At 34.6% G+C, this 14037-nt stretch overlaps 1 protein-coding gene and 1 pseudogene across 1 annotated transcript; both read right to left on the bottom strand.

Moving 5' to 3' along the window:
• Positions 1-468: 468 nt before the first annotated feature.
• LOC119192671 lies at positions 469-3140 on the bottom strand (annotated as a pseudogene).
• Positions 3141-11184: 8044 nt separating this feature from the next.
• Positions 11185-13327, bottom strand: LOC119192670 (the record flags this gene model as incomplete). The annotated part of the gene is made up of 4 exons (XM_037446469.1): positions 11185-11420; positions 11837-11989; positions 12465-12595; positions 13091-13327. Coding segments are annotated over 4 exons (676 nt in total), but the record flags the coding sequence as incomplete, so codon positions are not given.
• Between the last annotated feature and the right edge of the window lie 710 nt (positions 13328-14037).

Below are 14037 nucleotides of genomic sequence, written 5' to 3'. Positions count from 1 at the left end.
TAGTGAAATGTTTAACGATAAGATTTCTAACCCTGTTTTGTCCCTATATCAAATTATTTGATGTGAGTAAAAATTACAAATGATTGCTTAGCAATTTAAAACAATGATTAGTAAACGATAATTTTCAAAGGAGTAATTGTTTCAAAATAAATGTAATATTGCGGATATTGAGAATTATTTACTGGCAAAGAAATTGGTTTCGAAAGTTTTTTTGCGCCGAATCTACGTTAGTTCAATAACACTCGAGCCAGCTCAGGTTAGTTCTGTCTATCACTATGAGATGAATTCTTCATTCTTTCAATAGCCAACACTTTATTTACTACCCTATTATTCTTGTCATTAGTTTCACTACAAACATCTGCCTTAACCATGACTAAAATGTTTGTAGATAAAGTTGTATTGATTCCATACATCTATCTTGACAATGAGTAAGAGAACTTCAAAGACTTCAAAGAACAAAAATATTACCAGTTTTCATCTCCGTCTGACCATGTCCCTCGACAGGTACGCTAAGGAGAGAACCTCCTGCAGTGTAAACCCCCTTAACTTCGATTGGAGTCTCAATTACTACAGTCAGCACAGTTTTATCGTTGTTAGCTCTGTAATCAGCATAAGCATTTGATATAAATGATATATATGACATAGGGTAGCTGGTTTTCATTAGCACAATATTACAAAGTATATCTCGCACTCACTTGTTGTAAGTATCATGTTCTGAGTGAATACGACATTTATTTTAGGTGTTATAAATAAATTGATAATCATAATAGAAAAAAATAGAAGTTTTTTAAAACTTAAAACAAATATAGTTGACAAAAGTAAAATTACAATAAATATAGATGTAATAATTATAGGTTCGGGTAGCTCAGACGGCGGTGTACGTTCGTAGGCGTCGATGTTAGTTCGTAAGAGAGGCAATAATATGGTTGCATTCTACCCGGTAGAGATACTGGCTCTTGACTTTCTCTAGAGGAAATTCATATAAATGATCACCAGACTTGGGTATCGAGCCGTAGACATAATCGGTATTCAAATCGGAATACTTAAAGGATAAAGTATTGTAAAGCAAACGTTTTGAACTTACTCTACTTTCTTCAAAACAGCTTTTTTCAAGCCCACCACAGTCAAGTCTTCGAACTTCAGCTTAAGGGTTCCTGAATCAGCTACTGCTTTCTTGATGAATAATGGATCAACGGAGGTGTGTTGAGTTCTTTTATGCCCTCGACAAAGTGTGGTACGACTTTATTACCAGAGGTGAGGAGACAGGCCTTGTCAGTCCATACGCACTTGTCAATATAACTCACTGAAAGAGATAGATACCTTGGTTACAAATATTTTTTAAATCAATCAGGAAATGAGACATGATTATAAGTATTATAATAAAATTACAATCTTTGTTTTATGTACTGTCTAATGCCAAACGGGCTTCCTCTCCTACCGAGAGGACCATAGTCTATCACGCTGGCCTAATGTGGCTTGGAATACTTTATACTTAGTCTGGCCATAAATACTGTTACACTTAATTATAAAAAAATATTACATTTGAATTTCGAATCTGTCATTTTTATACGATTGTTCATTGTGTTTTCTCATTTTGGCGCCAATACATTGTAAAATATTTTGCGATATTAAAATGGTGTGGGGTGATAAAGAGAACCGAATCGCTGTGATAGCATTACACAAAGTAGGTATGGAGCCAAATGCAATTTTTAAAACTCCATACACTTGGTATTAGTAAAATGTTTGTGTACCGGGCTATTAATAGGTACAATGAGACCTCCTCTGTTTGTGACAGAAAAGATCTGGCCGTCCACGTAGTGTTCGTACGAAAAGGTGGTCAAAGCAGTAAGGGAAAGAATTCGAAGAAATCCTGTCCGAAAGCAAAAGATTTTATCTCGGGAAATGAAGATAGCACCTAGAACCATGTCGCGTATTTTAAAAGATGACTTAGGACTTGCAGCCTATAAGAGACGCACTGGCCATTTCTTAACTGATAATTTAAAGAAGAATAGGGTGGTAAAATCGAAACAACTACTGAAGCGGTACGCAAAGGGAGGTCACAGAAAAATTTTGTTTACGGATGAGAAAATTTTTACAATTGAGCAACATTTTAACAAACAAAATGACCGTATTTATGCTCAAAGCTCTAAGGAAGCTTCCCAATTAGTCGACAGAGTGCAACGTGGACATTATCCGACTTCAGTGATGGTTTGGTGGGGTGTTAGCTATGAAGGAGTGACTGAGCCATATTTTTGTGAAAAAGGTATCAAAACATCGGCACAAGTGTATCAAGATACCATTCTTGAGAAGGTAGTTAAGCCCCTTAACATCACCATGTTCAATAACCAAGTATGGTCCTTCCAGCAAGACTCGGCGCCGGGTCATAAAGCTCGGTCCACGCAGTCTTGGTTGGAATCGAACGTTTCGGACTTCATCAGAGCTGAAGACTGGCCGTCGTCTAGTCCCGATCTTAATCCGCTGGATTATGATTTGTGGTCAGTTTTAGAGAGTACAGCTTGCTCTAAACGCCATGATAATTTGGAGTCCCTAAAACAATCTATACGATTGGCAGTGAAGAATTTTCCCATGGAAAGAGTGCGTGCTTCTATTGATAACTGGCCTCATCGTTTAAAGGACTGTATTGCAGCCAATGGAGACCACTTCGAATAAGCTTTTATATTTTTAATTGTTTTATATTTATGTATTAAACTGACACACTGTAAAAGTAATAAATGTTATTTGCAGTTAACAATTTTCTTTTTTCTTTATTACAATATTTATGGCAAGACTAGGTATAACTTCGAAATCCGTATGTACAATTCTTGATATGTAGGAATCGTCACAAGATTTTCGTCCCTTTAAAAACATCGATAATTCACAAAGAAAATACACTGCGAAATCTTGAGTTTTGAGCTTGTGGACCTTCGCCTTGGCAGACCGTTCGATTCTCAGGCTATAGCCGCTAGGTATTGTTATAAAATTCTATTTAAATTGGTTTCTATTATCTGTATAACTCCTCGTAAAGTCTCGATATCACGGTCATTTTAATGTTCAGTCTTTACCTTTTCCACATTCCGCTCCGAGCGCGAAATAACCAACGCACAGAACAAATAATTTTAGAGAGAACATTTTGTCACTATTATTTTCGTGAGAAGCTGACACGTTACTGAAGATATCAGGTGAAATACCACCATTTATAGTGTTTCTTTCAAGGTTGTGTATTTGACCCGAGGACGAAACGTAAAACAAAACATCTACTAGTTTTGCACTTTATTTTTTTCTAAGAGGAAAAAGGTGACTCCTTCTAAACCTGTGTTCCGAGCTGTCGTACGTTTATTGCGATTTTTCAGAGTTCCGTAATCAAACGTTTCTAATGTTAATTATTGTTTTAAGTTACAAGACTATCTTTTATATGTGTAACAGACCCTCCGTTAGAAAATATGACTCCAGGTCGATTTCGACGCTGAGTAGCAGTATGCATGCATTGTTGTGTTCCGATTTGAATTAGCTTGTACATATATTAACTGACATTATGAGAGGTAAGTAATATATTGCCACGGAGCGCCTTGTAAGTTGTAATTATAATTGTTTAAGGACTTTCTATTGTTTATGGGTGACCCTTATCATCAGGTGAGCGGTTCGCTATCTTATCATTAAGTTGTATAGAAAATATTTTCCGATGAAAGTGGCAATATTGTTTTTTAAATGCTAAGGAGAACAGTTTAAATTTATATCGAATATTAGGAATTCGAATTCTTTAATTTTTTCTGTAACATGGTTGAAAAAGTATCTTGCGTGAACACAGAACTGGGGCATAACAGCATGTGCAAGAAGATTCAACATGACAAGTTAGCTTTTGGTTTCTTACGAATTAAAATGAAATTAAATTCCATCTGAGATGTGTGATAAAATATATCAACGAGATTACTAAGCTTTCGACACCGAAACGAAGTGTCGAGGCAATAGCCGCAGGTTTAAACCCCAGACACACCTTTGACTTTACGAAGCTACATATCTTGACTTATCGTTTGCTTCAACAAGGATAGTGTTGTGAAGAAACCGACATAACTGAGAATTCTTTATCAGGTTTAATCATGAATTTAAAAGGTATGTGAAACCGGTTATGTCTTTGCGGAATTTATTGGCACTTATGATATCAGCCCTTTATTATGTCCCACTGCTCGGTATGATTGACTGCTTCGGTGGCGTCTTGTACTGAATGCGTGGTACGACAGCGCTCTGAGGGTTCGAATCCCGGATCTGGCAAAGTGATATTTGGGTTTTTCTGCTCAGTATCAGCCCGTAGTCTGGAATTTGTGCCCAATTTGGCAATAGGCTCGCCCTCTATCACACCATGAGACGCTACACACTTAGTGAAAAGTGGGTGCCTTGGTTGCGCTGTCTGCATACGCCTTCGGGGATAAATGCGTGATGTTGTGTGTGTGTGTGTGCTCGGCACGGGCCTCCTCTTCTACTGAGAAGGTTTAAATCAATCTCAAAATTCCTATCGAGAACTTGTTGGGTATGCAGGTTTCCTCGCGATGCCTTCCTTCACCGAAAGCAAGCGATAATTCACAAAAAAATATACATAATTTATTAGAAAAGTCAGAGGTGTGTGCTCTTGGGATTTGAACCTACGGACAGTCGCGGCAGCCCGTTCCACATCCAACTAGGCTATCGCCGCTTTTATATTGACACTTACGGTAACAATTTTAAATTTAAGACTATTAAGAATTAATATTATAGATTACGATTTAATAATAACTAATTGCAAGTACAAGCTTCTAATAATCATTATTAAACACTAATGATAATAAGAGTAATATGTGTTCGGACTATTATTCATAACACCGCCTAAAGCGCATTGCTGGTTTCATTTGTGTAAATGGATAACATATCAATTAAAACACGTTACTATAAACGCTATTATAACGTTGCATTTAACGTTATTGACCAATATTGTCATAACTAGTATTTACTTGCCACCGCGCTCGCATTTACTTTTTACAGTTTAATATGCACACAAAATTGATTTTACTTTACTTCTAACTAACATTTACACAACTTTACTGTCGCATGTATGTGATTAGAAGTTAAGGCTAGAGGCTAAGTTTCATTACAGCAACTGGATAAAAAAAACAGACAATTGAGTTGGACACGCGCACGTAGTGTTCCGTAACACCTTGTAGGTAAGGTATTTAAATATATAAGTTCGAAGCTGACAAATTTTACTTTGTCGTTCAATCCTGAGAGACGTTTATTGCATCAACCGCAAATAATAGGTTTGTAATAGTAAATTCACTTGTTTCCTTTTAAAGTCCATATTTATGGATTTCCATATAGTTTTCAGCTTATTTCCTTTAGATTCAGGCACTATAAGAGATTGTTCTTCCCATATTTCATGATTCTAGAGCAAAGGGAACCGTACGAACGAGTACCAGGTTCTGATTCCCTTGTGAAATCGCAAAATATGCGACAAACTGTCATAATATCTTTTGATCGCGTTGTCTTACAAGTTTGATATTTTCACAACTGAAAGAGACCATAGATCCGATTATCTATAGATAATATGAAATAAAGTCCCCAAAGCTATCTGTCTGTATGTGATTGATTTTCTCAAAATCTACTGAACTGATTTTTGTACGGTTTTTACTAAAAGATAGTGCAATTTTTGAGGATGGTTTAGACTACTTTTGATCCTAGAATTTAAATAAAAAATGTGACACGTCGATTTCGATGCGGGCGAAAGCCGCGGGCGCAGCTAGTTTTATATATTTCAATTAGAGACCTTTACGTATTTCTGCAAAAAGTCTTGACAGATAAACTTACGGACGACAAAGTGATGCTCCTTTCGAAGTACGGAACTCCAAGAACCGCACATAATACACAAATCAATTTGCATTAACTTAAACAATCTTATCTCGAAAGCCATACTAACAGTCGATATCGTAAGCACCAATCCAACCATGGACTCGGTAACCGCGTCCAGAATATTAATTTTTATCTCGGACGTTCGTGAACCGAATAGGGTAAGACACAAGGGCGATGGGACGTGTATTTGGCAACCCTAACGAGAACTTTCAAAAATCGAGCTTTTGCTGACTGGTATGTATATAATAACGTCACAAAGAAAACAAAATTGGCAATTGTTTACTTGGACAACATGATTATTCTAGTTGTTATAGTTTTTAAACCAAACTAAAACGCTTTCGAAAAAATATTATGGGAACAATCTGGAGAAAAAAATCTTTCGAATAAAAAAACATTTATCCAAATCGGTTCACAAATGACCGAGATCCGAGGTAATAAACAGAAAAAAACCTTTTTTATAAGTCGGTTAAAAATATCCAACACTTTATTCTTTCATTCTGTTCTGTTTTAAAATTATTACTCTACCGCAGTAATAAGAGCATTCATCGAAAAAATATAATGAAAGACTTATAAAGCCACGCTGTAGACATATTATTTTTACATTTTGCATGGCCGATACTAGGTTTACAATTGACAGAAATCAGATATGAATTACAGAGTTTTGTATGGATTTGCAGACGCAAAATTTTCCCTCTTTGCTAATCTCCTGGTCTTGGACGCAAAGTGTTCTAAGATTATATAGAGCGGACATTGAGTAGATTGTCATACAAAATTTTGCGCTGTGATAGTTACTCAGTCTACCGTGAAATAGCAAGATACTAATTCAAAATACTTCTTATTTTTTACATATATTGATTTGCACATTCGAATGCCCTCATTACCATATTTTTGGTATATATGTTATTTTTGTGTGAATATCTAAGGACGCTGTGACATCTTGTCACTCAGATGTTTCAAATAAGACGACTCATCAATTGGTAATAAATTTTGGAGTAAAAATTTCGTCCTGATGACCGGTCTATAACTAACTATACTGTTTAATGTCTTTGCTTGGACATTATGTTTCACACTGGTGTAGTATTTATATATCTTGAACAATATATATTGTCTAAAATATTTGAAAACTATATAATTAACAATATGTTCACTACAGCTAGTCAAAGCCCCCTTAAAAATCCATGGAGATCGAATGAGTAAACAGTAAATAAGTTTTAAACATTGAAATAGTAATTCAGATACACTGCGCATAATCATTACAGCACCGCCCTGTACATTTACGAACCGTCCACGACATTTTGTTCTGAACAACTCTCGCGAATGCATTTTTATTAGCTCACTGTATTAAAACAATGCGTACGATTGTGAGATGAATGAGATGTTTTTAAAAGTTCGTTCAGAATGTTCTACTCGCTGACCTCCATTGTTCCATTCGAAATTTAAAAATATATTTTGTTTAAATGCTTTCGTTGCTATGTAGAAATGCGAAATTATATGTAACTAGCTTTTGCTCGCGGCTTTGCCCGCGTGAAGGAGTTTTCCGGGATAAAAGTCCCGCTATATATTTTACCGGAATAGAAAGTAACCTATAACCTTCCCAGGATCAATTATTTCCATATAAAACATTCATAAAAATCCGTTCAGTAGATTCTCAGAAAAGGGGACTTTGTTTTATAATATGTATAAGTTACAAAAAAAGGACAAAGTTTATCTACTTTAATACTAAAAGCGATAAATATATTCATTTTGAAAAGTTTGATAAATATTCTAAAATGTGTAGTGTAAAAAAAGTAACGGATTTAATTATATTTATGGCTCACTATTTTGGCCATAATGGCTTTCACATAAAAGGTAGATATATGCTGTCGCGGACTTTTATTTAAAACTGTTTAAGACAAAAAATCCTACACCATCTTGGTCTAATTCCGGCGATTTAGGCAGCGTACGCCAAAATAGCATTTTTTTCCGACTTACTTGATATGTATCGTTATATTATGACCAAATTACACAAAATCATTATAAAATGTAGCCTATATGTTATTCAGATGAATAACCAATATTACTGTTAAGTTTTCATCCAAATACGTTCAGTAACTTATTCCGAAAGAGGAATAAACATACACACATCCATACATCCATCTTCACAAACTTTCGCATTTATAATATTAGTAGGACTAGCGGGACTGGCAGACGATGTCCTGCCACAGACCGCATTTTATGTAAACTGCCATTAACCTTTTGGGTTTCGGACAACAGTGCCACCCATCGGATCCAGAATTATGCCATGACTCAACCTGGAAGTAACTAAACTATTACAAATATATTCAATGAGATTTGGTTAGGTGATTTTGGAGTTTTGCGTGTACGAAAAAATATTTTTCCCAAATTATCCATTGATTTTTGAAGATTATTCTTTGATACAAACTTTGTCCTCATTATTAGGAAAACAATACATAAGGAATCAGTCAAGACGGTCGAACCATTGTCTTGTAAGACAGTGCAACAACAATTTGTTGATCTGTTTAAAATTACCAGCCCATTTTCGAGAGCGAATTAAAAATAGCCATCTATTGAAATCGGCTGTTGTAAATTTGATGGAAATCGAACGTTGCGAAATTCTTGTGCCCGCATAAAGCGTAAGTTTGCACATCCTCAACACAAAACACCTCGTGCACTGACCATGTAGATTTGAAATGCAGATAAAGCGCCCCGAATGACATTTATACTACCTATAAATATAAAAGTAATATCTTTTTCATCCGAGCACAGCAAAGTGACCCCTATATCAGATACTGGAGTGGTGTCCAATAGAATGTTGACTGACGAGAAATGATTATCCCTCGGCAAACGACGCTATGACGCTGGCCTGTTGGAACCAGAAATACACAGGCTGATCCCGGAACGCGACACACTTACGTGGGCCACTACGGCAGGTTTTAACGCCTTGTGTACGATGGTCGCAATCTGGGAGGATATAAAAATACACCCTCACCACCGGAACAAAAAGTGAAGTATTAAGTGCTCTCTGAGTTAGTCGACAGAAATGCAACCATTATTTGCCAGCTTTACTTCCATTCTATAGCATGATGGGGTAAAGTGACTGTTGGCGAAATAGTTGCATCGAAAGAAGTTCCAATTTAAACGTATTCTTATTTTGTATGCTGCGGTCTCCTATAATTGAAGAAGCACGTCACATTGTTAATTGTAAAACTGCTATAAAATTGTTTTTATTAAATGTCGTGTATCCCTGCGTTCTTAAATAAATTAATTAATTTCATTACATATTCAAGGACTGAATTTTCGCGTCTCAAAGTAATACACTGGTACTAGTTAAGACCCTTTATTCCTCATGCATTAATACAGCAAATATCCTATTTATATATAGGTATGTCATATAGTAGTTCTGTTTTAAAGGTTCTGCGATCTTCAAACTTCGAGAATGTTCCTTTTAGGGAGCGGTTGAATTTTGTATGAAACGCCTGATGCACCGGTGTGCTCCCGAAGGGTGTGTTGCAGTTCAACTTACCGCCGTTTTTTGTCTCAAAAATGGACCAATCAGAACAAAGTATTTTTTGATATACTTACAAATGAGTTATTTTGATTGTTCTGTTCTCGGAATTGGTTGAAAATTAAGATTCGGATTTAATCAACCATGGATGAATAACAATACATAAGTGTAATGCCTTAGATATATCTCTAAATAAATTATATAACAGATGGCTAATGTTTTATTACTCAAAGAAAATATTTAAAAAATTACAAATCTATATATACTTATAAAACAAAGACGGGTTTGTTACAACACTTATAACTCGAGATCTGCTGAACCAATTTTCATGGTTATTGATTCGTTGGAGTTGTCTCCGCCCCGAATAGCAGAATACATCTTAAAACAATGAAAACTCAATATGTGTAATAATACTTAATCATTTCAATAAATGCTCATTGTCGTTTATTACATGTCAAACATTTGTTGTCCAATCCTGTCAAATACTGTAACAACTATTTATGTGTGCGTTCAGAAATTTATTTTGTGTAAAATGTCTCGAAAGTTTAGGTACTGTTATATTTGTTTGTTTTAGACATTAATTTGTGTAAATTATTTATTAATTTTTAATTTTTAGAAAAAAAAACATACGCATATTAGCTGTAAATGGTAAGAGAGGGAAAGGAATAGGGTGGAGGAGAGAGGGACCATCTCGAATAGAAGTGTATAGACAAATCGAGAAAAATCTAAAATAGCTCGGAATAATACCTAAGATTTATTCTACAGGTTAACAAAAGTGTAAATGTCTTTTTTAAGGTTGTCTATGATTTTTCTTGATAAGCTATTGTCTATGTCTCGAAAGTTCAGGCACTGTTATGAATTAATCCGAGTGTATCCCAATCTGCACAACATAGTTTTCAATCATTTTTTTCTGACATGTGTTTGAAGTACTTAATTATTATTATTTTTAAATTTTTATTCTTATTCTGTATGTATTCATCATCGTTCTTCATTCATCATAATAAAATACTTTTATATTTTGTATCATTGTATTACGTTCATCAAAGCCTAAATTAGTTCAGCTAAAAGGTAACACGACACTCATTGACTGTTAGGCGGTACGAAGTTCGCCGGGTCAGCTAGTTACAAATAAAGTAATATGTACGTCGTAACTCTATTTTTTGTAATCCAAATTATCATATTATGTGACTTATAAAAATGCATCTTCTTAAATGTATTTTTGTTTTAATATATTGAAAAAATCATTTTGGCAGTTGACAACACCTCCAAGGTCACCATTTATTATTACAAAGTTTTTTATATCTATAAAGTAGTTAAGAATTATGATTTTCTTAATATTAGCTCTAAAGTGAGAAGAAATTGACTCTTATAATTTTGATTTATAAACGTCATTGCATTGAAGATATATATATTTTTTAATATTACTTGTGATAATAACAGAGTCAAATGATTATAATTTCTTATTAGTCGCTTACCACAAACATGTTGTCTTTTATTTATCTTGTAGAATGATTATGACATTTAGAACATTAAATCATGAAAATAAAATATTTCGATTTTCGAACTAGTATTCAGTCTTAAAATCTTCTAGACTTAAAGCTACGATGAAGAATATATTAAGAAAGAAAACAAATAAGTTTTTATTTATATTCATTTATTTAACAATAACATTTCAGTTGAGAATTTCTAATGAATTTTTGTTCAAACTTGTCGGTATATTGTAAAAAATAAGCATTCCTTTTATGTTTTAAAGATGCCAATCTTATAACCATTTGAACATAACAAAAAAAACAATTTATATTAAAACTATTACAACAAAAATATGCAACTATATAATCTGTGAAATAGCAACGTTTATAATTTTTAAACGAATAATTTTTCCAGTGCTTTTATGCAATGATTTCCAGTTCATCAATGGGTAGCCCTGCCAGGAACTTGTTCATTGCAGCGATCACGATGTCCGCAAGCTCCTTGATGATGGGTTTACCAATTTCGGGCACCAGATCCCTCCAACTCTCACGGATGATCGCACGGATAGGATCAGCTGCAATAATACCGGTGTCATCAATATTACTAATGAACCGTTATTTCTAACACAACTTATAGCTACCTACAGCTCCTATTGTCCAGACGAGAATTTATATTCACATTCTCATGTGTACTACTCTCTTGAGTAATACTTCTGATCTAGATTTTGTTCGTAGAGTACACAAGAGTACAATACATTCATCCTTCTTAATATTAATGTATTCTTAAAGAAGAAAAGTGGAGTGGCAATGTTTCTTCGCTACACATTTCTGCCACTTTCTGTGCTATTGGATATGTCTTTAGTCATATTGAACCAAATACTATTCCCATAAAAGTATGTCTTTTCAAAAAGTTCAAAATCTTTATGAGCAGAACTCAGGGGTTCTGTTTGTTTAAACTGGGCTACTGCTTTGATATTTGTAATACACTTACCTTTGGTATTATCTCCGTTGAACAGATTGTGGAATTCAATGAATAATTGCTCAATAAAGTTGAATTTCAAATCGTATGTTGCAATTTTGTAGTGTTCGGCGCCATTCTTATTGAATTTCTGCAGATTAGCTTTCACTGTGAGCTTCACTTTTTCTGTAAATTAGTGAAATGTTTAACGATAAGATTTCTAACCCTGTTTTGTCCCTATATCAAATTATTTGATGTGAGTAAAAATTACAAATGATTGCTTAGCAATTTAAAACAATGATTAGTAACGATAATTTTCAAAGGAGTAATTGTTTCAAAATAAATGTAATATTGCGGATATTGAGAATTATTTACTGGCAAAGAAATTGGTTTCGAAAGTTTTTTTGCGCCGAATCTACGTTAGTTCAATAACACTCGAGCCAGCTCAGGTTAGTTCTGTCTATCACTATGAGATGAATTCTTCATTCTTTCAATAGCCAACACTTTATTTACTACCCTATTATTCTTGTCATTAGTTTCACTACAAACATCTGCCTTAACCATGACTAAAATGTTTGTAGATAAAGTTGTATTGATTCCATACATCTATCTTGACAATGAGTAAGAGAACTTCAAAGACTTCAAAGAACAAAAATATTACCAGTTTTCATCTCCGTCTGACCATGTCCCTCGACAGGTACGCTAAGGAGAGAACCTCCTGCAGTGTAAACCCCCTTAACTTCGATTGGAGTCTCAATTACTACAGTCAGCACAGTTTTATCGTTGTTAGCTCTGTAATCAGCATAAGCATTTGATATAAATGATATATATGACATAGGGTAGCTGGTTTTCATTAGCACAATATTACAAAGTATATTTCTTGGGATCACGCAGACACTTGTTGTAAGTATCATGTTCTGAGTGAATACGACATTTATTTTAGGTGTTATAAATAAATTGATAATCATAATAGAAAAAATAGAAGTTTTTTAAAACTTAAAACAAATATAGTTGACAAAAGTAAAATTACAATAAATATAGATGTAATAATTATAGGTTCGGGTAGCTCAGACGGCGGTGTACGTTCGTAGGCGTCGATGTTAGTTCGTAAGAGAGGCAATAATATGGTTGCATTCTACCCGGTAGAGATACTGGCTCTTGACTTTCTCTAGAGGAAATTCATATAAATGATCACCAGACTTGGGTATCGAGCCGTAGACATAATCGGTATTCAAATCGGAATACTTAAAGGATAAAGAATTGTAAAAGCAAACGGTTTGAACTTACTCTACTTTCTTCAAAACAGCTTTTTTCAAGCCCACCACAGTCAAGTCTTCGAACTTCAGCTTAAGGGTGCCTGAATCAGCTACTGCTTTCTTGATGAATAATGGATCAACGGAGGGTGTGTTGAGTTCTTTTATGCCCTCGACAAAGTGTGGTACGACTTTATTACCAGAGGTGAGGAGACAGGCCTTGTCAGTCCATACGCACTTGTCAATATAACTCACTGAAAGAGATAGATACCTTGGTTACAAATATTTTTAAATCAATCAGGAAATGAGACATGATTATAAGTATTATAATAAAATTACAATCTTTGTTTTATGTACTGTCTAATGCCAAACGGGCTTCCTCTCCTACCGAGAGGACCATAGTCTATCACGCTGGCCTAATGTGGCTTGGAATACTTTATACTTAGTCTGGCCATAAATACTGTTACACTTAATTATAAAAAAATATTACATTTGAATTTCGAATCTGTCATTTTTATACGATTGTTCATTGTGTTTTCTCATTTTGGCGCCAATACATTGTAAAATATTTTGCGATATTAAAATGGTGTGGGGTGATAAAGAGAACCGAATCGCTGTGATAGCATTACACAAAGTAGGTATGGAGCCAAATGCAATTTTAAAACTCTCCATACACTTGGTATTAGTAAAATGTTTGTGTACCGGGCTATTAATAGGTACAATGAGACCTCCTCTGTTTGTGACAGAAAAGATCTGGCCGTCCACGTAGTGTTCGTACGAAAAGGTGGTCAAAGCAGTAAGGAAAGAATTCGAAGAAATCCTGTCCGAAAGCAAAAGATTTTATCTCGGGAAATGAAGATAGCACCTAGAACCATGTCGCGTATTTTAAAAGATGACTTAGGACTTGCAGCCTATAAGAGACGCACTGGCCATTTCTTAACTGATAATTTAAAGAAGAATAGGGTGGTAAAATCGAAACAA

The sequence above is a fragment of the Manduca sexta genome, unplaced genomic scaffold, assembly GCF_014839805.1.
Source record: "Manduca sexta isolate Smith_Timp_Sample1 unplaced genomic scaffold, JHU_Msex_v1.0 HiC_scaffold_3060, whole genome shotgun sequence".
NCBI lineage: Eukaryota > Metazoa > Arthropoda > Insecta > Lepidoptera > Sphingidae > Manduca > Manduca sexta.
The sequence above is the reverse complement of the archived record's forward strand: the minus strand, read 5'-3'. Positions and strand labels throughout refer to the sequence as shown.